This window comes from Marmota flaviventris, chromosome 4 (genome assembly GCF_047511675.1).
Source record: "Marmota flaviventris isolate mMarFla1 chromosome 4, mMarFla1.hap1, whole genome shotgun sequence".
Classification (NCBI taxonomy): domain Eukaryota; kingdom Metazoa; phylum Chordata; class Mammalia; order Rodentia; family Sciuridae; genus Marmota; species Marmota flaviventris.
Window position 1 is genome coordinate 129,341,286 of NC_092501.1, and position 23,031 is coordinate 129,364,316.

The 23,031-nt window shown below is 38.1% G+C and overlaps 1 protein-coding gene across 3 annotated transcripts in view; it reads left to right on the forward strand.

Annotated features, from left to right (window-relative positions):
• The window catches only part of LOC114087327 (histone-lysine N-methyltransferase SETDB2-like), a 72,465-nt gene extending 49,815 nt beyond the window's left edge, over positions 1–22,650 (forward strand). For all 3 annotated transcript variants that reach the window (XM_027928748.2, XM_027928746.2, XM_027928747.2), the window contains 8 exons: positions 4,608–4,715; positions 10,541–10,674; positions 13,007–13,056; positions 15,177–15,238; positions 16,294–16,360; positions 16,944–17,075; positions 17,941–18,012; positions 20,264–22,650. In XM_027928748.2, the coding sequence (XP_027784549.1) occupies positions 4,608–4,715; positions 10,541–10,674; positions 13,007–13,056; positions 15,177–15,238; positions 16,294–16,360; positions 16,944–17,075; positions 17,941–18,012; positions 20,264–20,418 (780 nt within the window). In that variant the 3' untranslated portion in view covers positions 20,419–22,650. The remainder of the gene's footprint in view (positions 1–4,607; positions 4,716–10,540; positions 10,675–13,006; positions 13,057–15,176; positions 15,239–16,293; positions 16,361–16,943; positions 17,076–17,940; positions 18,013–20,263) is intronic.
• The last annotated feature ends 381 nt before the right edge of the window (positions 22,651–23,031 follow it).

The window sequence follows — 23,031 nt, forward strand, 5'->3', positions numbered from 1 at the left end:
ACACACACACACACAAAAAAAAAAAAAAAAAAAAAACTTAATGAAAGATTTCAACTGTAACAGACATCTGTAGACCTTCCACCCAGATATAATTTTGTTTTAGATTTATCCATGGTGCTAAACATAGTTGTAAGTCTTTCATTTTAAATAGTGTTTCATTGCGTGACCACTGTTCACCTGTGAATGGGCATTTAGATTTTGCCGGTTTTCTTTCTATGACTAACAATTATCTAGGTCTCCTCATACATGTGAGAATTCTCTGTCTAGGGAATATAGCTAAGAGTGGAGTTGCTGGGGAACAGAGAAGTGGTGTTTTCACTTCACTAAATTTACCAAATTACTCTCCAAAGACATTGTAGCAAATTTGACTTCCACTATTGTTTCAGAGCATTTTTCTCTTCATCCTTACCAGTACTTCATATTATGAGGTTATCATTTTTCCCCCCTCAATTCACATGAAATGGTATCTTTTTAAAAAAAATTTTTTTAGTTATAGATGGACACAATACTTTCATCTTATTTGTTTTTTTTGTTGTTGTTGTTTTGGTTTTTTTAAATGTGATATCGGGGATCGAACCCAGTGCCTCATGCATGCTAGGCAAGCACTTGACCACTGAGCCACAACCCCGGCCCGAAATAGTATCTCTCTTGCACTCCCTCATTCCTGGGGATTGCATTATCAATTCTCCTGCTTATGGTCCATTGTATTTTCTATATCTGTGCATTGGGTGTTGGTAGGCTTTATGTTTTATCTTTGAGATGTTGTTTTTGCTTATATGTATTCATTAAAAATAGTAAAGCTTTATTATTTGTTATTTAATTATATTTATGGCATTTTCTGTCAGAAGTTCATAATTCAGTTAAAGTCATAATTATTTTCCTTTATAGAATTGGTGAGATTTTTTTTAACCAAAGAAATTGTTTTCTGCTAAGATCCTTTTTTCCCCATAAGTTTTAAAATCTTGCTTTTCTTATTAGTTTCTTAATTTTACTGGAATATTATTATTACATAAAGTAGAAATTAATTTTATTTTTCCATATAATTGACAATTTTTCTTTCCAGTCTGTCTGTTTTGTGGTTCTGGGGATTGAACCCATTATGATAAGTAAGCACTCCACCACCAAGTTACACCAGCTGTCATACCACCATTCATTATTCACATCAGCTGTCATACCATCATTCATGAATAATGTATATCTTCTATTTTTTATTTTAAGTAAAAACAACATCTCAAAGTAATGATAACTGTTGTTTAGTATGTGTGTGGTAATGTTTTGGGAGCTTTACCTACATTAAAATGTTAATCCTCACTGCAACCATTACTCTCCCTAAGCTAAAGGTGAAACATCTGAGGCACTGAGAGATTGTCACTTTCCCAAGGTCCCACAACTGTAAATGACAGCCAAAATTCTCAGGAGTCTAATTCTAGAACTTTTACGCTTACCCAGGATGCTGGCAGTATCAAATCTCATTTGCAAGGATCTGTTTCTGGTGCTATTGCTGAGCTGATGCAACAGAGTTTTAATTATTATGGCTTTATCATGAGTCTTGGCTCTTACCTGGGCACAGTAGTGCGTGCCTACAATCCCAGCTATTTGCGAGACTGAGACAGGAAGATAATAAGTTTGAGGCCAACCTGGGCAACTTAGTGATAACTTGTCTCAAAATTAAAAGGACTAAGGATCTAGTTCATTGAAGGCTATGGGTTCAATCCCTAGTACCTCAAAGAAAAATAAAATAAGCCTTGGCTCTTATTTTGGTGCTTTGAACTTTGAGATTTTTTTTTTTTTTCAGATTTCACAAAGATTCCCATTGGAATTTTGATTAGAGTTGTATTTAATTTATAGATGAATTTGGGTAAAATTAGATCCTTCATAATATGAATCTTTCTATCCATTAATAGGATCTCTCTCAGGCTTGGGTTGTAACTCAGTGGTAGAGTACTTGCCTAGCATGTGTGAGGCACTAGGTTCAATTCTCAGCACCACATCTAAATAAATAAATTAAACATCCATCAACAACTAAAAAAAAGTATTTAAAAAAAAAATAGGGTCTGTCTCTTCAATTTAGGCCTTTTATGAGTTTCAAAATTGTTCAGTAATTTTTGAAGTTTGTCATGGTGGCACATGTCCATAGTCCTGTCTTAAAAACAAAAACAGTATAGTATTTCATCTAATTACAAAGCATTATTTTAGATGCTGTATTCAATCTAGAGATGATTTCAAGTATATGGGAGGATATACATAAGTCATATGCAAATATTGCACCATTTTATATAAGAGACTTTGCACTGGAAGATTTTGGTATCTAAGTGAGGGTAAGTCCTGGAATTATTCCCTAGAGGATATTGAGGGATGACTGTATTTTTTCCTTTTTATATTTTCATAGTATTTCATTGTATCAATATGTCCCAATTTGTTATCTGTTCATCTGTTGATAGACATGTATTATTTCCAGTTTGAGACTATTATGATAATACGTCTTCATGTGGAAATAATGCTTTTATTTCTTTTTACTAAATATCTAGCAGTAGAATTGCTGTGTCATAAAATAAGTGTGCTTTTGACTTTAAAAGTTATTGTTTTAGAGCCAGGCAAGGTGGTGTATGCTTGTCCCAGCTACTCGGGAGATTGAGGCAAGAGCATTGCTTCAGACCACAAGTTTGAGAAGAGCTTGGGCAACATAGGGAGACCCGGGCTGGGGCTGGGGCTCAGCGGTAGAGTGCTTGCCTAGCATACATGAGGCGCTGGGTTTGATCCCCAGCACCACATAAAAATAAAAAATAAAGATATTGTGTCCACCTATGACTAAAAAATAAATATATTAAAAAGAAAAACATAGGAAGACCCTGTCTCAAAAAGAATAGAAAAGGAAAATTGAGAGCTAGGAATAGATAGCTCAGTGGTAGAATACTTGCTTACAGTACAAAAGGCCCTGAGTTTGGTAACAAAAAAAGTTATCATTTTACACATCTACCAACAATGTCTATGAGTTTCATTTGTTCCACATCTCCATCCATAGCTGGTCTTGTCTTTTTTTTTTTTTGTACTGAGGATTTAACTCAGGCACTTTACCACTGAGCCACATCCCCAGCCCTTTATAATTTTTATTTAGTTTTTAGATGTTTTTATTTGTTCTTTTAAATTATACATGACAGTAGAATGTATTTTGAAATATCCTTTTTTATTTTTATTTTGAGACAGGGTCTCACTAAGTTGCTGAAGCTGGCTTTGAACTTGTGATCCTCCTGTGTCAGCCTCCCAAGCCACTGGGATTTACTGGCATGTGCCACTGGCAACACTTGATATTATCAGTTTTGTAAAATTGGGGCCAGTCTGTTGGGCATAGAGTGATATCTTGTGGTTTTAATTTGCCTGAGAGCTAATGATATTGGGCATCTTTTCATGTGCTTAATTCACTATTCACTGAATCTTCTATGAAGTGTCTGTTCAAATCCTGCCCCTTTTTTGGTGGTGCTGGGGATAGAGCCCAGCAACTAGGGCCTTGTACATGTTAAACAAGTGTTCTACCACTGAGTGACAGCCCCATCCTTGCCCATTGTTAATTTGTTAAAACTCAATAATGAGTTTTAAGTTTTTTCTTTATGCGTGTACGTTGTCAGCTAGATGTATTATAGCCAGGTATGGTGTGGTGGTGGATTATGCCTATAATCCCAGCAATTTGGGAAGCTGAGCCAGGAGGATCACAGGTTCAAGGCCAGCCTCAACAATTTAGCAACGCTCTCAGCAACTTGGTGAGACCCTGTCTGAAAATAAAAAATAAGGGCTGTAAGTGCTTAGTTGTAAAGTGCCCCTGAGTTAAGTTCCCAGTACCAACAACAAAACAAAGGTGTATTGTAAATACATCTCAGTCTCTGGCTTGCCTTTTTATTTTCTCAGCAATATTTTTCAAAGATCAAGAAGTTTTTGATTAAGTCCAATTTATTAAATTTTCTTTATGGCTTCTGCTTTTTGTAAGAAATCTTTGCCTATGCCAGTGTCACAAAAATTTTTCTCTTATGTTTTTTATGCCCTTTGTTATTTGAATATATGTGACATATTGATCTTCAATTGAGAAAGCAGGTTGGACTCTTTTAATTCAAGTGACCCACAGAAATTTGAGCCAGCCTAAACATGAAAACATTTGTAACGTGATTACAGGGCATTTCAAGGCTCCTGAAGGCCAAGATGCAGACAGGTCGAAGAAGTAAGAGCTGGGAAGCCATCAGGAGTATCCTTTCTCATGTCCTTGTTTCTGCTTTTATTTCTCTGCATACTGAATCGTGTTGCTTTCACTATTGCTCAGAGCCTATTCCACACTCCAAGGATAGAGAATCTGGTCCAACTTGGCATCAGGGCCCACCCAGGTCCAATTAGCCAGTGGGAGTCAGAGTTACGTAATATAAAACTTGCCTGGGGTGCAGGATCACACCCAGAGAAGCAGGGTGGCTTGTGGTCTGCTTATAACCCCGAAAAGTGGTCACTATTCTACCCTCTAATCCATCTTCCACTCCTGGTGAGTGTTTCTTAGTACCATTTTCTGGCCTGTAGCTTTCAATACTACTTTATGTATACTCGGTTTTTTTTTTTTGTTTTCCTATCTGCAGCTGTATTCTTCAGCCCTTGTGGAATGTGAGGATCATGATCCACATAATTGTGATAGAAATTTTGATGTGGAATCAGTAAAGAAAGAAATCCAGAGAGGAAGAAAGTTGGTAAGTAGAAATGATTTTATTATTCACACAGGATGACCATACTCTTGGGGTTGCATGCAAAACAAAGTAATTTAATTGATAACCAGAGATAGATAAGCATTTTAGAGAGCTGAAGAAGTTTAATGTTTTTTTTAATATTTTTTCTTTTGTTACACAATGACTTTATTTTTTTTTTGTTTGTTTGTTTGTAGTTGTAGATGGACAGAATGCCTTTATTTTATTTATTTTTATGTAGTTCTAAGGATCGAACCCAGTGCCTCACATGTGCCAGGCAAATGTTCCTCCACTGAGCTACACCCCAGCCCCAGCCCCAGCCCCAGCCCCAGCGACTTTATTTTATTTATTTATTTTTCTGTGGTGCTGAGGATTGAATCCAGTACCTCATACGTATTAGGCGAGCACTCTATCATTGAGCCACAACCCCAGCCCAGAAGATTAGTATTTTAAAATAAACTACCAGGCTGCATTAGTAAAGTAGATATGAATTAGAATGCTTTTGGCTGTAAGTAGAAGAAACCCTGGTTCAGACTGGCTTTAACAAGGAGGATGCTTAACCAGAGAAAATACCAACCTTAGTACATCAATGATGTCATCAGGGGCCCATTTTCTTCCCCCTGCCTTCCTGGTCCCCAGCATAAACTTGTCCCTTTCTGGCTGTAGGGTGGCTGCATATAGTACCTGGAGCATCATACTTTTTTGTTCATATCCAGCAAAAGAGAAAGCTCATCCCCACACATGGAATAAGAAGCCTCTGGAATTCTAATTTGATCTTAAACTGTCTTTCTGCATCAGTTGCCAGGGACAGCCATAACTTATCAGAATCTACCCTTGGAGCCAAAGTCATCAGGGGGCTATCTGGGAAGGACAGAATGCTGAGGGGTTCTCCTCCTGGGTCCATTAGGCCCACAGACTTCCTGTGAAAGGCACTCACAGCTTAGCAAGCAAGATAGTAAGTATGAGTGCCTCACTTCCTTCCACAATCATAGTAAGATTAATGATAAAGAACCAACATTTATTCTTTGTAAAATGTCAACATCAGCAGCATCCTGCAGTAAGCGTTACATACATTGTTCGTTGAAAACTCCCAGCTACAGACCTAATGATGCCCATTTTGTAAACAGAAGAAATGGAAAGTCCAGAGTGAAGAGAGTACAGTCTAGATGGAATTTGACAAATTTTGCTTTCTCAGCTTACATAACACTAGCAGATCCTAAAACAAGGCATAAAAACAGAGTGTATGGATCCTGCCCTGGGTGTTTATAGGAGATTGGATACTGGTATATAATTCATGTTGATAAAGTGATAGGGAGGCCACTGGAGTCCATTCAAGGACTTTGGGCATGATAAATTGAGTGAGTAGATATTCCTCTAATTAGAAAGTAACTGAAAGATTATTTTTGTGCTCTTTGTTAGTGGATTTCAGTGGAGTCAATTGGGTAGAGTTAAGGAAACCCACCATTAGATTCTAGAGATTGTCTACATATGAAGGAAGAACCCAGGCTGAAGAATGAGGGCAGCTGACTAAAGGCGTAATATGCAGGAGGAGGTGGGTATACCTGGGGGGTTTTGCAGACTTTGGGATGCAAGTGGAGGATAAAGGAGAGAGGAGTGCAGTCACCTGAGGTCAAGGTTGGGCAGCATCAGTACAGAGTAAGTGCCTTGACAGGGTAGAATCCTCCCTGCAGCTGGCCTTCTGGACCCCCGTCCTAGTGTGTGGTGGAGGGGTAAAAAGAAAGATGGGCAGGGAATTCCAAAAGAGGGAACAGGATGTACCGAAGTGTGGAAGGCAGTTTGCAAAACTATAAGCGTGTGATTCCCATGGTATTTATTCTCTTTACTGAACCCCTGGATTTCTATAAAGTGTGCCATAAGTCATAAAATTGTTCCCTTGTTAAATAAAATAATGAATCTATACTGAGTTTTCACCATAGTAAGTAATGCTGCAACAAACATCTTTGCATATATATCCTTGTGTGCTTGCTTGAGCATATCTGTAGTGCAGACTCCTAGAAATGACATTGCTGAGTCAGAATTTCCTGTAAAAATGTTGAACTGTGGGCTGGGGCTCAGTGGCAGAGTGCTTGCCTCACACATGTGAGGCACAGGATTCAATCTCCAGCACCACATAAAAATGAATATACAAATTAAAGATATTATGTCCATGTATAACTTAAAAAAAAAAAAAAGAACTGTGCTGACAAACCGTCCCTTGGGAAAGGTTGTACTGATTTATACTTCTTTGTATAGAGGATGAAAGAAGGCCTCTTATTCCATGTGTGGGGATGACCTTTCTCTTGCTGGATATGAACTGACAAAATGGTCAAAGAAAGTTTGACAAAAATGAGTGTCACTATTCTTGTTTATTTTTGCCAAGTATAGAAAACTTCATTTCACAGCTCTCTGGTTACTGGAGAGGTTGAACATTATTTCTCTTTGGGCCTCTGCCACCCGTCTCATTACTCTCCCCTGACAGTTCTTCCTTTTGCAATCTGTGGCCACACCTCATCACCATGGCCCACCTCTGCAGTGTCTTCCAGACCCCAAACACCCTCTCCCACCACCCCCCTGCACCACTTCCTTGTTCACCTGGCAAAGTCCCATCCTTGGGTAAACCTGTCTGTTGTCTGCATAAACCTAGTAGCACCAGCACTTGAGCAGTTGAAGAGATGGAGAAAACCCACAAATATAGTGACTGACTTAGATTCATGGCTGCAAATATCAGAAGGTTCCTCATCACTTCGCTTGTATGTTTGCTTCACCCTCCACCCTCTACATTTCCTGTTTCACATCCTGTCATCTCTCTTTAAAACGTCTCCTTGCTCCAACCTCCCAACCCCAAGTTGACGATTACCCTTATTTAACCTCTCAGCTGTATTCACCCAGTTGTCCACACCCTGTGTCTTGAAGTACCCTCTTTTTTTTTTTTTTTTTTGGTGGGGTGTGGGGGGCAGGAATCGAACCGGGAATTGAACCCAGGGGCACTTAACCACTGAGCCACATGCCCAGCCCTTTTTATTTTTTATTTTGAGACAGAATCTCACTAAGTTGCCTAGGGCCTTGCTAAGTTGCTGAGGCTGGCCTAGAACTTGTGATCCTTCTGCTTCAGCCTCCTGAATGCTGGGATTACAGGCATGCACCATTGCACCTGGCTCTTTTGCCTTTCTGAACACACACACACACACACACATACACACACAAGGTGTCTTCTACTTTTCAGGCTACTTCTTCCCCCATGCCCTGGCTGTGTATCTCCAGCCCTGTCCCCTCATTAGAATTCCAGTCTACTAACCTGACACATCTCCATAGATAACAAAAGCATCTTATATTAAGTTTGATAACACAATCCACCCCATCCAAATCTATTCCTTCTTCACCCCAATAAGTAGCACCGCAGAAGTCTAAGAATGATCTCTTACCCAAAGCAGAAGTCTAAGAATGATCTCTCCCTCATCACATCCCTGCACAACATCAAGCCCATTAGCATTAGCAATCCTCCTAGACATACTGCACTGTCTACCCACTTCTGTCTTGGCATCATTAATCCACTGAAATCACTGGTCTAGCTCTCTCAAAGGTGGCTGAAGATTGCCGATACCCTGATTTCTTCCTGCCATCCTACTCGGCTCATTCTCCATACAGCAGATTGATCTCTTAAAAATACTGGTCAGTTTATGTTCCCCTTAAACAAAGATAAAATTACTTTGCTGTACTCTGGCTTGTAAGCCCTCCATGACCCTGCCCTTATGAGACTCTCCCCCCACTCACCTGCTGTAACAAGAGGCCTTCCTCTTTTTGCCTTTCTGGTGAGCTTGCCCATTAGGAGGCTCATTCTTGCCACAAGGATGAAGTGCCTCTGCTTAGACTATCTTTCTCCCTGCTTTCTTGCAGGCCAGGAGCTCTTATTATTCCAACCTTCTCTGTCACCACCTTAGGTGATACTTTACTGACCACCCAATCTGAAGTAGGGACCCAATGACACTGTCATTTGTCTTATTTTAGTTAGATACAATGCATAAACCCTTCTGTGAGGTGTTTTTATATTTTTGTTTGGGGGTTTTTGCAGTGCCAGGGATCTAACCCTTTCACATGCTAGACAGGCACTGTAGCACTCTACCACTGAGCTACATCCCCATTCCACCATGAGATGTTTTTAAATTTGCTTTATTTAATCATTGTACCCCCTCCTCACTAGAATATACACTTCATGGGGACAGTACCTTCTACTTAATCCACTGTCTTACCCCTTATCCTTCAACAATGTCTGCCACATCAGAGCTACAATGAATACTGTACATGTGTAAAGACTTTAAGCAAATAAATGTTTATTGCCATTTGTATTTCTTTTGGAATTTGCCTGTTACCATTTTCCTGTGGATTATCTTAACCCTGTATCTAATATTGTTCAAACATTTTTTTGTTGTTGGGTTTTTTTTTTTTTTGGTACTAAGGATTAAAACCAGGGTGCTCTACCACTGCTCCACATCCCCAGCCCTTTTTATTTTTTGAGTAGGGACTTGCTAGTTACTTAGGGCCTTGCTAAATTGCTGGGGTCAGCTTTGAACTTTGAATTCTCCTGCCTGAGGCTCCCGAGCCACTGGGATTACAGGCGTGAACCACCGCATCTGGCTGCAAACATTTTTCTTTCCATCTTTTTCCTTGTCTTAAATTTTTCAGATAGTATATGTCACCATAAATATAAAAGTTTAAATTTTTTATATAGTCAGATCTGTCTTTTTCTTTGTGGCTTCTGGGTTTTCTACCTTCCTTAGACAGCCTTCCTTTACCACACACCATCCTTTTTTTCTTTCCCCTTTATTTCCTAATTTGCTTTCATAGTTAGAGTTTTAATCCATTTAAAATTTATTTGGGAGAGTTTTTGGTCCCCCCAATTAAATTTTCATTCTTTTATGGTCTGACTTGGAATCCCACCTTTTATCTTAATCTTATTTCTCACCTACATTTGAACTGTCTTTATTTACACGTTTGCTTGTGCTGATGTTGGGGAATGGTGTGAGCCATCTGTTTTGCAAGATGGTCTTACTGGGCCACCAGTCATTCAGCCAGAAGATGATCCTAATCAGCCTTGGTCATAGCTGGATTCCCTAAACCACTCAGGTTTCTGGGGCCATACAGTGTCTGCCTAACCATCTCTACACCACCTTCAATAAAACACCAGATCGAGAAATAAAAGCAAGGGATCAGATAAGCTAAACTAAGAAAAACATGACTCAATTGGGGTTTTTGGTTTGTTTTTTGGGGGGAATCTCTACTACATAGATTCCAAAGAAGTTTCCTTTATTTTATCTCACGTTATCCTCAATAGCAACCCTATAGACAGTTAATGTTACCCCAGAAAGGAATCTAAGAGAAGTGACTAGCTCTTATTGAACATGGATCCTCTTGCCTCAGCCTCATGACTACCTGGGATTCCAGGCAGGCCGCCAGGAGCTGCTCTTGTCTCAGGTTCCTATACCCTTCAGGACCAGTAGCCTCCTCGAGCTGGATAAGTTTGCCAACTCTGATTTTTGAAAATCTCTTTTAAAAAGGCATTGATTTTTAAAACAAAAAGCATTTTCTGCTTTTAATGGGATCATTATGGAACAGTCCAGGCCAAGCATTCACTAGTTGAGGTTTTGCTGAAATTTTCAAGTGAGCAGCCAAATGTAAATAGTATCTAATGTTTGTAAGAAGGATGAAACTTTACCAATGATGTCCAGGATAAAAATATAGGACTGCTGGCTTAAATAACATCTAATGATATTTTTAAATTTTAACAAAGATTATGAAAAACTGGATCTTATTTAGTAAAACCTATTCTTCTGTAGAAATGCACATTGTGTCGTGAAAGAGGAGCCACCGTGGGATGTGACTTAAAAACTTGTGCCAAGAACTACCACTTTTTCTGTGCCAGAAAGGACAACGCATTTCCACAGGCTGATGGAGCTCGAGGGATTTATAAGTATTTAACACAACAGTTTTAAACCTACGTTTGGGGGATTGGGATAGGAATAGGAAAATTAAGACAGAGACTTTAAAAGCTAAATTTATGTAACTGACTTTCAAATGACAAGACAGGGGGATACCCAGTGGGGAACCAAACTTTATAACACCTTTTCTCAGTATCACAGAAAAACAATACAAGGTTTAGTTTTGCTTTTATAAGTTTCCCTGCATCCTGTCCTTCCTGGTAAAAAGCATCATTTGTGATAGTGATATGAGTGGCCTAAAGGGAAGCAGGAAATAGGGACCAGTTCAAAGCTGTTCTTTTCTGACACAGGAAGTAGTTTTTTACTTATATAGCCACAGGCTCATCAATTGATGTCTCCAGTCTTGTATGTGGAATAAATGTAATTTCCACTGTTATACCAGTAAATAGCTACCTGTCCTGAGTAATAGGATTGGTGTTATGAGAGCATTTTTTAAAAGTTTTTGTAAGATTTGTTCATAAAGTGATTTTTTAAAAAAATGCTACTCAGATCTGAGTAGGATCCCCTTACCTAAGTGTCCCAGGCACTTTTATTAACTTATTTAATAACCACTTTTTGCCACGCAAACCCAAAGTGCTATACTAATGTTATGTCAGTCAGTCCAGGGAGGTAGCCACTATTATCCCTATTTACAGATAAAGCACGGGGCCACTTAGGAACTTTCCTTGGATCACACAGTTGATAAGTGGCAGAGCTGGGTGTCAGGGATCCTGAGTTCCTTGCTCTTTACCACACCAGTTCATCTTCAGATTTAGAGGCCATATCTTCTAAAACAATGTGGGTAAGCCTGCCATTAAAAGAAGTTTCCAAAATAATTTTAAATGAGTCTGAGCAAGTTACATTTGTCGCTTGAGACATTAGGACTGTACTTTTTATTTTTTTAGTTGTAGATGGATACAATATCTTATTGATTAAACCCAGTGCCCCACGCATGAGAGGCAAGCGCTCTACCACTAAGCCACAGCCCCTGTACTTTTTTTTTTAAAGTTTTTTTTTTTTTTAGTTGTAGATGGACACAATACCTTTATTTATTTTTATGTGGTGTTGAGGATCGAACCCAGTGCCTCACACATGCTAGGCAAGCGCTGAACCACTGAGCCACAGCCCCAGACATTTTTTTAATATATATTTTTTATTTAGAGACAGAGTCTCACTGAGTTGCTAGATGCCTCACTAAATTGCTCAGGCTGGCTTTGAACTCACAATCCTCCTGAGCCACTGGGTAACAGGCATGCGCTACAGCTCAGCTCAACTTTGTACTTTTTTTTTTTAAATATTCAATTTGCTAAGAAACTCATAGGTTGTGCTCAGATTTCACTTTTTTTTTTTTAACCTTTACAAAGGGCCCGTTTTATATAACTTTTTTACAAAGACTTTGAACATAAGATCAAAATAAAAGCAATTGAAGTCATGACTCTCTTAAAAAGTTGGGGAAAACATACTGATCTTATATTAGAGCTAATGAATTAAGTCAATGAAAAATGTGCTTGGAAGAAACTTGAGAAATGAAAGTTCTCAGAGATTACCAGAACCTAAAGCAGGGAAGTGAGGGGCTAGCTGGGGTATTGCTGGGAAGGTGGCATAGAGGAGGTGGGACCTGGTGGAAGATGGGAGGAAGCACGGCATCCTGACCATCAGCCTCAATAGGAAAAGAAGGGAGAAGTAGCTGCAACTGAGACAGAAGAAATGCAGGAAGAAAACAGGATCTGCACAGTTCTCACTTCATCTCTAGTAGGGTAGATATAAGATCTGGAAATCTGCCATGAATTTTTCATAAATTAATGTGTGCACTTTTGTGCTATTGTTGAAAATCAAGCTTTGTGTAGTCTTGTGGAAATTTTCATGTCTTAGAAGATTTTGGATCTTTAGGTATCTTTGTATAGTCAAATGCCCCTAACCACTAGTATGAACCAGTACTGTTCGAAGACTTCAACTACTCCTTCGGAGAATATAATCTTTTTAAGATTCAGAGGGCAGAGAAGATATCTAACAGACTCATCCGCACTTGATGTGGGTTAATTTTACACTGGTTTAGCATTTCTCTTTAAAAGTTAACTCTGAAGGGGCTCAGAGGTAGAGCACTTGCCTAGCATACTTAAGGCACTGGGTTCAATCCTCAGTACCACATAAAAATAAGATACTGTGTCCATGTATAACTAGAAAATAAATATTTTAAAAAGTTAATACTTAAAGAGTAGCAGTTATGAAAAATTAGTACCTTTTCAAATCACAAGGAAATTGATATTGTATTTGAAAACTGTTTATTAAAAGATTTAATGATTCTTTGGAATTGCATATTTTCAGGGTGTTATGCCAACATCATGCTCCCAGATCACCAACCAATGCTCAGAGTGGTAAGTCTCTACAATCTCAGTATTGTGGGTTTAAAGAAAACCAAACATTTATGTAAGATGTGGAATAGTCATTTACTTGCTTCACTGAATTAAAATACAAATTTTTGAGTCAAAATTGTACATACCTATAAAATTTGTCAGTTTCTCTGTGGACAGTGTGATATGACATTGAATCCAGGCTTGCTCTACCACTGAACTACATCTCCGGCCTTTAAGACAGGGTCTTACTGAGTTGCTTAGGGCCTAAGTTGTTGAAGCTAGCCTTGAACTTTGATCCTCCTCTCAGCCTTCCAACTCATTGGGGTTAAAGTGTGCCACCATGCCTGGCTTGACTAGTTTTTTTTTTAATGGTGAATTAGACCTATTCTGGCAGTTCTCACCATACTGATAAGACCAAACTAGACACCGTAAAAAGTTTTGGCTTTTGTGACTACTACTTTCCTGTAAGAATATTAGAATTTTCAGTAGGTAAAATTAGTAAGGTGTCATATACTCCCTGAATAAAAACTTCCCAAAAATGCATGGCTAGCATTTCATTTTAATTAAGGTAGAACAGATCCTGACTATCTGGAGTTATGGGACGTACATTCATTCATGAGTGCCTTCAGTGTACTTTCAGTACACCAGTGTTTTACCAGTACTAAATCCAGAAGGTTCGCCGTGACCCGGAGTCAGGACCTCTCTGGAAAAGACTTAGTTCTGTGTCGTGCCACTGCATTTTATGGGGGCAAAAGGTACTCTCTGAACAGTATCTCTACCCTTATTTTTCAGTCATTACCCTTTTAACTGAGGAAATGCCATAAAGAGATTGCTCTTAATCAGTGTTTACTGACAGAGAACAGTAAGTTTTAAAAAACATAATGTGGGGCTGGGGTTGTGGCTCAGTGGTAGAATGCTTGCCTCACCTGTGTGAGGCTCTGGGTTCGGTCCTCAGCACGGCATATAAATAAATTAATAAAATAAAGGCGTATCAACTGAAAAAAAAAAAAGCAGATAATCTTGGGCTATTGGTATAGGTCAGTGGTACAGTGTATGCTTGACATGTACAAGGCCTTGGGTTCCATACCTGGCACCACAAAAAAGAGGATGTAAATGAGTCCTTTCCTCAGAGGAAACACTTGTTCTTTTGAATTCTTCCAAAGAATGTTTGTGTAAACATACCACTAATATATATTGCTTTTTTCACTTGCTATACTTTCAAGATCCTTCTGCATAAGCTTATACACTTGTGCTTATGCACAGTACTCCATGAGACAGCCGTACAATAGAACTATTCTCTGCTTGATGGACATGTAGGTTATTTCCTACTACATTTAATAGTATTTAATATTTTCTACTACATTTAATACCATGGTTAACCTTGTTCCCCATACATCTTTGCCTCCACATAAACTACACTGTAAAGTAAAATTACTGATTCAAAGAATATTAAACAAACTCTGGATAACTTGTGGCTAATTATCTTCCATAGAGATTACATCTGTGGTACAGTTACCCAAATCACTGCAAATATTGTATATTAAACATCTTTATCAGTCTGATATGTGAAAACTTTTTACTTTGTATATCTTTTCACCATTTTTTTTTTTTTTTTTACTCAATACCTTTATTCCATTCACTTTTATATGGTGCTGAGGATCGAACCCAGGGCCCCAAGCATGCTAGGTGAGCGCTCTACCGCTGAGCCACTATCCCAGCCCCTCACCAGTTGTTTTCTATGACCTACTTTATTCACTTTTCTATTCAGTGATTCTGCTTCCTGAAGAGTTCTCCATATACCAGTTTTACTATCAGTTATTTCCTTTTCATATTCACTAAGATGATTTTATATTTTAAAAACTAGCCATTTAGGAGTTGGGGTTGTGGCTCAGAGGTAGAGTGCTCGCCTGGCAAGTGTGAGGCACTGGGTTCGATCCTCAGCACCACATAAAAATAAAGACATTGTGTCCACCTATAACTAAAAAAAAAATATTAAAAAAAGCCCTTTATTCTGTGTGTTGAAAATGCTTAGTCTGTTAGCTGGATCTTTTGACTTTGTAACAACTTCTGGCTTTTCCGAATTTTATATGTAGTCAATCTTTTCCTTTATGTATTCCAACTTAAGTGATTTATATTTTTAGCTGATGGAGTAAAAAGAAAACGAGGAAGGAAGAAAAGACTCCCAACAGGCATTCATGTACCGGTAATTTAACTTAAATTTTCTTACAGCTTTAAATTTCTTTAAACAGTGTCCTTATTTAAACCATTCTGAATTTCAGGTGAAATGTACTTTCCAACTCACTGGAATAGACAGCAGCTTCCTTTGAGTTGTCTGACTAGATAAACCTGAGATTGCGCCTGAGGATTCCCTTTTGGGAAGAATCCCTTATTCAGGAAGCTTTTAGATAATTCTTAATGATGAAATTAGTAAGGAGAAGCTGGAAGTTCTGAAGGAGACATTATTCCCACAGCTTCTGTAAAGCATTCCCTAACACCAAGTTAGAACATATGACTATAGAGTGCTTAGGTCCTTACATGAGCTGAAGGTATAGCTGAGCACTGGTACAGTCAATATTTCCCAGCTACATGATCCAATGTAACCTTGTTTGTAATTCTCATAATTTTCTAGACTATAAAGTATATGAAATACTTACAGGATTTTAACTAGTATTAACATCAGCTCATATAAGCCAAATTAATATGAGCCAGCAGCCTCTACTACTTGCTATTATTCAAGAGGTGTTTCTCAAGCTGGTGAGGTGGCTTGCCTGTAGTCCCAGCTACTCAGGAGGTTGAAACGGGAAAATTACTTGCACCCAGGAGCTCAAGGTCAGCTTGGGCAACATAACTATCTCAAAAAACAAATGTTTCTCCCCCAGCCTCAGAAACTTAGCAAGACCCCATCGCAAAAAAATCAAAAAAGCTGGGGACAAGACTCAGTGGTTAAGGGTCCCTGGGTTTTAACACATTTCTCAAATACCTTGTTTTATAAGTAAAATATCTACATATGAAGGGCTGAGGTTGTGGCTCAGTGGTAGAGTGCTCACCTAACACATGTGAGGTACTGGATTCAATCCTCGGCACCATATAAAAAATAAAAAAGGTATTGTGTCCATCTACAACTAAAATAACTTAAAAAAAATCTACATAAGAATATAAGGCATGGTTTCCCATTAAAATGCATTTAATTATACACAGTGGATTGGCTTTTATATATTAAATGCCAACAGTACAATCTTGATTTTTCTCTCCCTTTAGCAACCCGAGACGACAACGTTCAATAGATTCATAAAACCAATGAAAGAAAAGAACAGCGGCTACCCAGGTTAGTGCTCAGCGACAGCTATAACACAGCCTCCAGTACTTGTAAAAATGTTGACTCTTCGGTATTTCAGCCGTTTAGTGCATTAGCACCCCACCATGTAAATAAGTTGGGTTGGATTGGGTGTTGCTTCTCAATATGAGGATACACTTCCTAATAAAGAAGCTAGTCTTGCCTGAGCTCAGAACCCAGTAATGTGCCACCCTACACACTATTTCTTATAAAATAAGGAGTTTTGTAGACGAAGGGCTGGGGTTGTAGCTCAGAGGTGGAGCGCTTGCCTAGCATGTGTGAGGCACTGGGTTCAATTCTCAGCACTGTGTATAAATAAGTAAAATAAAGATCCATTAAAAAAAATCATTAGCTAGTAAGGAAAGTGACATATTAATTGACAAAAAAAAAAAAGGCAGGTAGTTATTATAAGCAAAGTTTTCTCTTATAACATTTCATTCACTGATAAAGGTGTTGTGTGTTACTTACTAATTATGTTCATCAGCCACTAGGCAAGGTTTGAAGAAGTAACCATAAAGTGGTATGATTAGCTGCCCTATAAGACCATTACTTATAATAATGTTTTCCTTATTAGATGCAATTGTGAAAACACCTTTTCTTAAGAAATGTAAGGAAGCAGGACTTCTTAATGACTTATTTGAAGAAATATTAGATAAACTTCATTTGATTCAAGAAAGACTCATGGATGAAACTACTTCAGAATCAGGTACTAAATTTCCCAGTACAGAGACTTTTCACAGACCTAGATGTAAAACAGGCGAAATAAGGAAAAAAACATTTTCCCTTTGCATTAATAAAAATTGTTGTGTATAAGGTCTACTGTCTATTATAAATCAACAGAATGTAGATAAACTCAGTAGTTTAATTCAAATGCCCTAAGAGTTGTGATGTAGTTCCCATGAGTGCACACAGGTGTGTGGGTGCATTTAGAGCCAAGGTGGCCCCATGGTGGCCCCCTGTGCACCTGAATTTAAGTGCTGAGCACAGTTAGGTTACAGTTCTGATGTAACTCAAGTTGTTTCCTAAATAAACCAAGTGCCCTCTATAAAAAATGTTTACTCAAAATTTAATGTATGGAAGAAATTTAAATGTTTTGATCAATGTGTGTTTTAGTTAAATACAAACTTTCTTAAGTTAAGAACTCTTGGGAAAACTGAAGTTCCATTTGTAAGGTATAAATACATAGTTTCTTAGCTTTCTTAACACCTGTAGAATAAAATTTGTAAGCTCAGACTAAAGATATTTCATAAAGGAAAGCTTTATCTATTATAGGCAGCAATGTAAAATATATACTTATTTTGAAGAATATGTTCTATAGGACAAGATTAAACAATTAAAACTAATATTTTCTCTAGACCAAGCACTTCTCAAAACTTTTTTTGCTTTAAAATCAATGTGGAGGACTTGTTAAAGCACAGAGAGCTGCCCACCCCAGGTTTTGATTCTACATTTCCAACAAGTTCCACAATAGAAGACTGTTCTGTTTACTCCTGTTTTGGGTTATTTTCTGAAGTGTAACTGCACACATGAATTATTTAAAATTAATACTGAAAATGTTTTTCTCTCTCCAGAGTATGAAGAAATTGGGACTTCACTTTTTGACTGTAGATTGTTTGAAGACACATTTGTAAATTTTCAAGCAGGTATGTGAGTTACAAAAACTTTTATAGATTGAAATAGTATGATGCTATACAGGTAATAAAATTCATTTAAGAATGTTGTTTTATTAAATGAAAATAGCACAGCCCATTACAAAAACAGTATGACAGGCACAGAAGAAAAAAACATAAATATATATATATACATATATAGACACACAGGAAAACAGCACTCAGTAAAAAGAGCAGTTTCTTATAGGTATTGGATTGTAGTAATTTCTTTTGTCTGTTCTTTTAATGCTGAATTTTCCAAATTTCCTATATACAAATACTTTAGGGTTTAATGAGAAGAAACTCATTATAAAGGAAACAACAGGCCTTATAGGTGTGTGGCGCAATGGCACACACCTATAATCCCAGCAGCTCAGGAGATTAAGGCTGGAGGATCATGAGTTTTAAGGCCAGCCTCAGCAATTTAGTGAGACCCTAAGCAACTTAGCAAGACCCTATCTCTAAATAAAATATAAAAACATGGGGGTTGGGGATGTGACTCAGTGGTTAAGCGCCCATGGGTTCAATCCCCAGTAAAAAAAAAAAAAAAAAAGTCAGGTTTAGTTCTCCCAACAAATATAATCTCTTCAAATCTAATATCTTATGAGGGGCATTGTGGATAATTCTAAAGTTCATAAGAAAAAATTAGAGGGGCTGGAGTTGTGGCTCAGTGGTAGAGCACTCACCTAGCATGTGTGAGACATCCTCAGCACCACATAAAAATAAAACATTGTGTCCACCTACAACTAAAATATATATATTAAAGAAAGAAAGAATAGTCAAGATGTTTTTGTAGAAGAGAAACTCAGGGTATTTCAGTTGAAAGGAGGCAGACCAATCACTTGTTGAGTCTTGCTCACAGACTGAAAGCTCAAGCCTTCAAGGCTTTCTACTTATGATTGTGATCTGACCTTTGTCAAGGCCGCTACACACAGGAGGCAGGTGGTGCAAGGCACCTCCCAGGGAGGAGTGGGGGATCAGATTCTCAGGTAACTTGATGTGAATGGCTGCCTCTGACCCTGCACAAGACAGCGCCCTATAGATGTTTTTGTCAGGAAATGGTCCTAAGACACTAGGTTTTCCTTGAGAAAACATATAGTTCATATCCCTATCTAAACATACACAACTTTCACACTTGGGTTTTACATTATACATTTCTATTTGTAGTCTTACTACATTTATAAGCAACAGAAACAAATTTTTTTAACTTACCCCAAATAATATCTTCCAGTCTGCTAATAAGAGTATCTCTCTTTTTTATTTAAGGTAGCCTTTAAAATCTTCTAAAAATCTTTTTATGGGAGACTTATCTTACTCTTTCATATGACATAGTTACATGTTTAGAGCCTGTCAGTTGTCACACTGGGTGGGATGGTTGGGAGTCCATCTGTTATAGTGCTGTGCAGGGATGCAGGGCACTAGGAGACTTGGAACTGCATGAGAACCAGCTGAAAAGGCTCAACTTTGACACCACACTTGATATTCTCTAGCTTAATTTAGCCTTAATAATGTATAGAGTTAATTGCAGGTGTGTGGTTGTTCTGAAGATGATGTATTTTAAAACAAATTTTAAGGCTTTTAAAATTATATTGCCTTACTTATAAAGCCTTATGAAAAAGCATCTTCTTACTCCACAATAAAAATCTACTTCTAAAACAAAAAGCTTTTATATAACATTAAATATTGGATGCATCTTTATGAAAGATTTGCCCATATCCTTGTTCTAGCCACATTCTCTCTCCAATTATCAACTTTCAACAAATGCACATAGCATAGCATGAGGGTTATATAAATGTTCAAGTTTTCAAAGATAAACAATAGGGATTTTTTTCTGCCACAAACTCATAAAAATCTTAGACTTACCAGCTTTATGTGTGATAAATGCTGGAATCCCATCCTGAATGAGAAGAGGAAGCCGTCAGAAAGAAACCAGTTTCTACTCACAATACTCTAGTCTTTTCACTCAAGGCACAAGCATTGTGGACTACGTACTTGCAAGTGAAAGAGGCTTGGGGCTGGGGATGTGGCTCAAGCGGTAGCGCGCTCGCCTGGTATGCGTGCGGCCCGGGTTCGATCCTCAGCACCACATACCAACATACCAACAAAGATGTTGTGTCTGCCGAGAACTAAAATAAATAAATAAATTTTGAAAAAAAAAAAAAAAAAAGAAAGAGGCTAGAAACAGCACATTATTTCTCATAAAACCACTGAATAATCTAAAGTCACTTTATTCTTCTTTTCAAAGCAATAGAGAATAAAATTCATGAATCTGAAGAAATGCGGCAGCAGCTGAAGGAAGACATTGAGCTACTTCAGGATTTAAAACAAACCTTGTGCTCTTTTCAAGAAAACAGAGACCTCAGGTCAAGTTCCACTTCAGAATCCTCTCTGTCTTCCTAAAGACCATCATTTCTTAAGCCAGTGGTCACGTGAAACTGCAAGTAGCCCCTAAACCAGAAACCCAGCCCAAGAGCCACACACCTTCAGCCCATCCCTCTCTGGGGCCCAGACTATATCCCCACCAGCTCTTAAGCTCTTGCTGATTGGCTTTTTGCCCACTGGATGGGACTCATAACAGTTTTCCACTTATACTGAGATTACTTTTCCTTCATACTACTTCCTAGTTTAGCTACATCTCACTTCACACCATGAGAGTATAGGATCTCTGATAGCAGAAATGATTTCTGTGGTTTCTCACCATTATCCTGCTGTTTTGCTCACTGTCATATTCCCAGCACTTAGTCTGCTCAAGAAACATTGGTACAATAAATGCATCAAAATCCATAATTTTTGAGACTAGTTTCAGCCCATAATGGCTCTCAGATAGTAATAGATATGTATGTACCACTTATACCAGATTTACCTGTCTTCATGTCAGTCTGCTTTTTAGAAATCTCTTTTCAGCCAGTTATTATATGACCATTTTATCATCTCCTTTTAAATTTGTTCTTTTTAGTTATTCGTGACAGTAGCATATATTTTGACATATCACACATACATGGAGTGTAACTGCCATTCTTGTGGTTGTGCATGATGTGGAGTCATACTCATCGTGTATTCACATGTGAACATAGGAAAGTTATGTCCAGTTCATTCTACTGTCTTTCCCATTCCCATCCTTCCCTCTTCCCCCATTCCCCCCTGTCCATTTATCATTTTTGAAACACCAAAAATCTATAAAGTGAGGCTATTACTAAGAACAGAAGTGGGAATATATAAGAATGAAGAAAAATAATAGTTAAAAAGTTTTTTTCAGTCTAACAATACACAATTCAGATTTTTGTGCCCATACCACCACTGACTGCTGTCATTCTCCCATTTATGGTTCTAAATCCCCTGACCTTTTTTGGGGAGGATGGTGTGGGGGGCAAATACTGGGCTAATGCATGCTGGACAAGCACTCTAGCTCAGAGTCACAGCCCCAGTTCCCTACACACACACACACACACACACCCTTTTTTTTTCTGAGACAGTCTTGCAAAATTACCCAGGCTGACCTTGAATCTGCAATCCTCCCACCTCAGCCTCCCAGGTGGCTGGGATTACAGGTGTGTGCCATCACACCGGACTGAAGTTCTCTGAATCACTACAATGCTGCATGTCAAAATGGGTTTGAATGGAGTCCCCTAAGCATAAGTAATCAAAAACATCTATTGAAGAAAGATTATGAAATAGATAGAAAAAGACACTCCATTCCCATTTTAATGGCAGGTCTAGTCCAAATCATTACCTAAAGGACAAAAGACTAAATAAATCAGTGGTTTTAAATCTAGCTACACACTGGAATCAGCTGGGGACCTTTTAAAAATGCAGAAGCCAGGATTCCATCTGAGCCTTGCTGAATAAAGACTTCCCCTGGTCTAGATGAGATTAATGTTAGCTTCCTGTCCCACTATGACATCTTAAAGCAAAGCTTATGTGACTAATGATTTTAAAGTCATGATCTTTATTAAAAAGCACTGTCTCTACTTTCAAATTTAATCTGTCACTCACAGTAGGTCATTTGGCACAATGGAGCATCCTATATTTGGGGGTCATAAAGTCAGCAACTGCTAAAACAGACCTGAGGGTGCTTCCACCCTGTCATTACTAAAATACCGTAATCAAATCACTGAATAGATCTGAGCCTAATTTCACTTCATGAGACAAAACGTGACCACTAAATAAGAAAAGGTATGAAGCACAGGGCACCGTGCCTGGCATTTGGGTGATAATTATTGACTAATAGTCACTGGCTTATTATCTCCATTTTAACCAAATAAACTTGCTTATGGTAAGTTCTAGAAGGTTCATTAGCCCCCAACCTCTTAAGCATTTGCTCACGCCACTTATGCCTGTTTTAGAAATGAGCTAAAAGCACCATTTTCCCCTCTTCTGCACAGACCATCCTTGTTCAGAACAACTGCTTGTCATATCAACCCTATTTGGTTTTTTTTTCTTATGAAAAAATATTCATATCTTATTGTGCCATTAATTCCTAACCTTATCTCCCCTCCCCTAAAAATTTATGTGCTCCTGGCAAGAGGTATTCTTTCATTTATGAGCATCCCAAGAGGATTCAGACATGACAGTTCAATTGTACTATCTTTCAACAGGAATAAAGTTTCTAGCATTTCTGTGTGGATACGAGAATCAAGCAATGAACATGTTCACAGTTCTTATTTCTAGCCTTCTACCAGCTAAGAATTTTACTACTGATTTTTTAAAACTGTGATAAAATATTTGTAAAAGAAAATTTACCATCTCAACCATTTTTAAATATACAGTAACATTAAATAAATTCATATTGTACAACTGTCAACCACCATTCATCAAAAAAAAACTCATCTTGTAAAACTAAAACTGTACTCAAACAACTCATTCTCCTTTCCCCAGCTCCTGACAACTACCCTTCCACTTTCTTCCTCTGAACCTGACTATTCCAGGTATGAACCTTATGAATACGATCACACAGGATTTATCTTTTTGTGACTGGCTTGTTTCAGTTAGCCAAGTTAATCCATGATGTCCCAC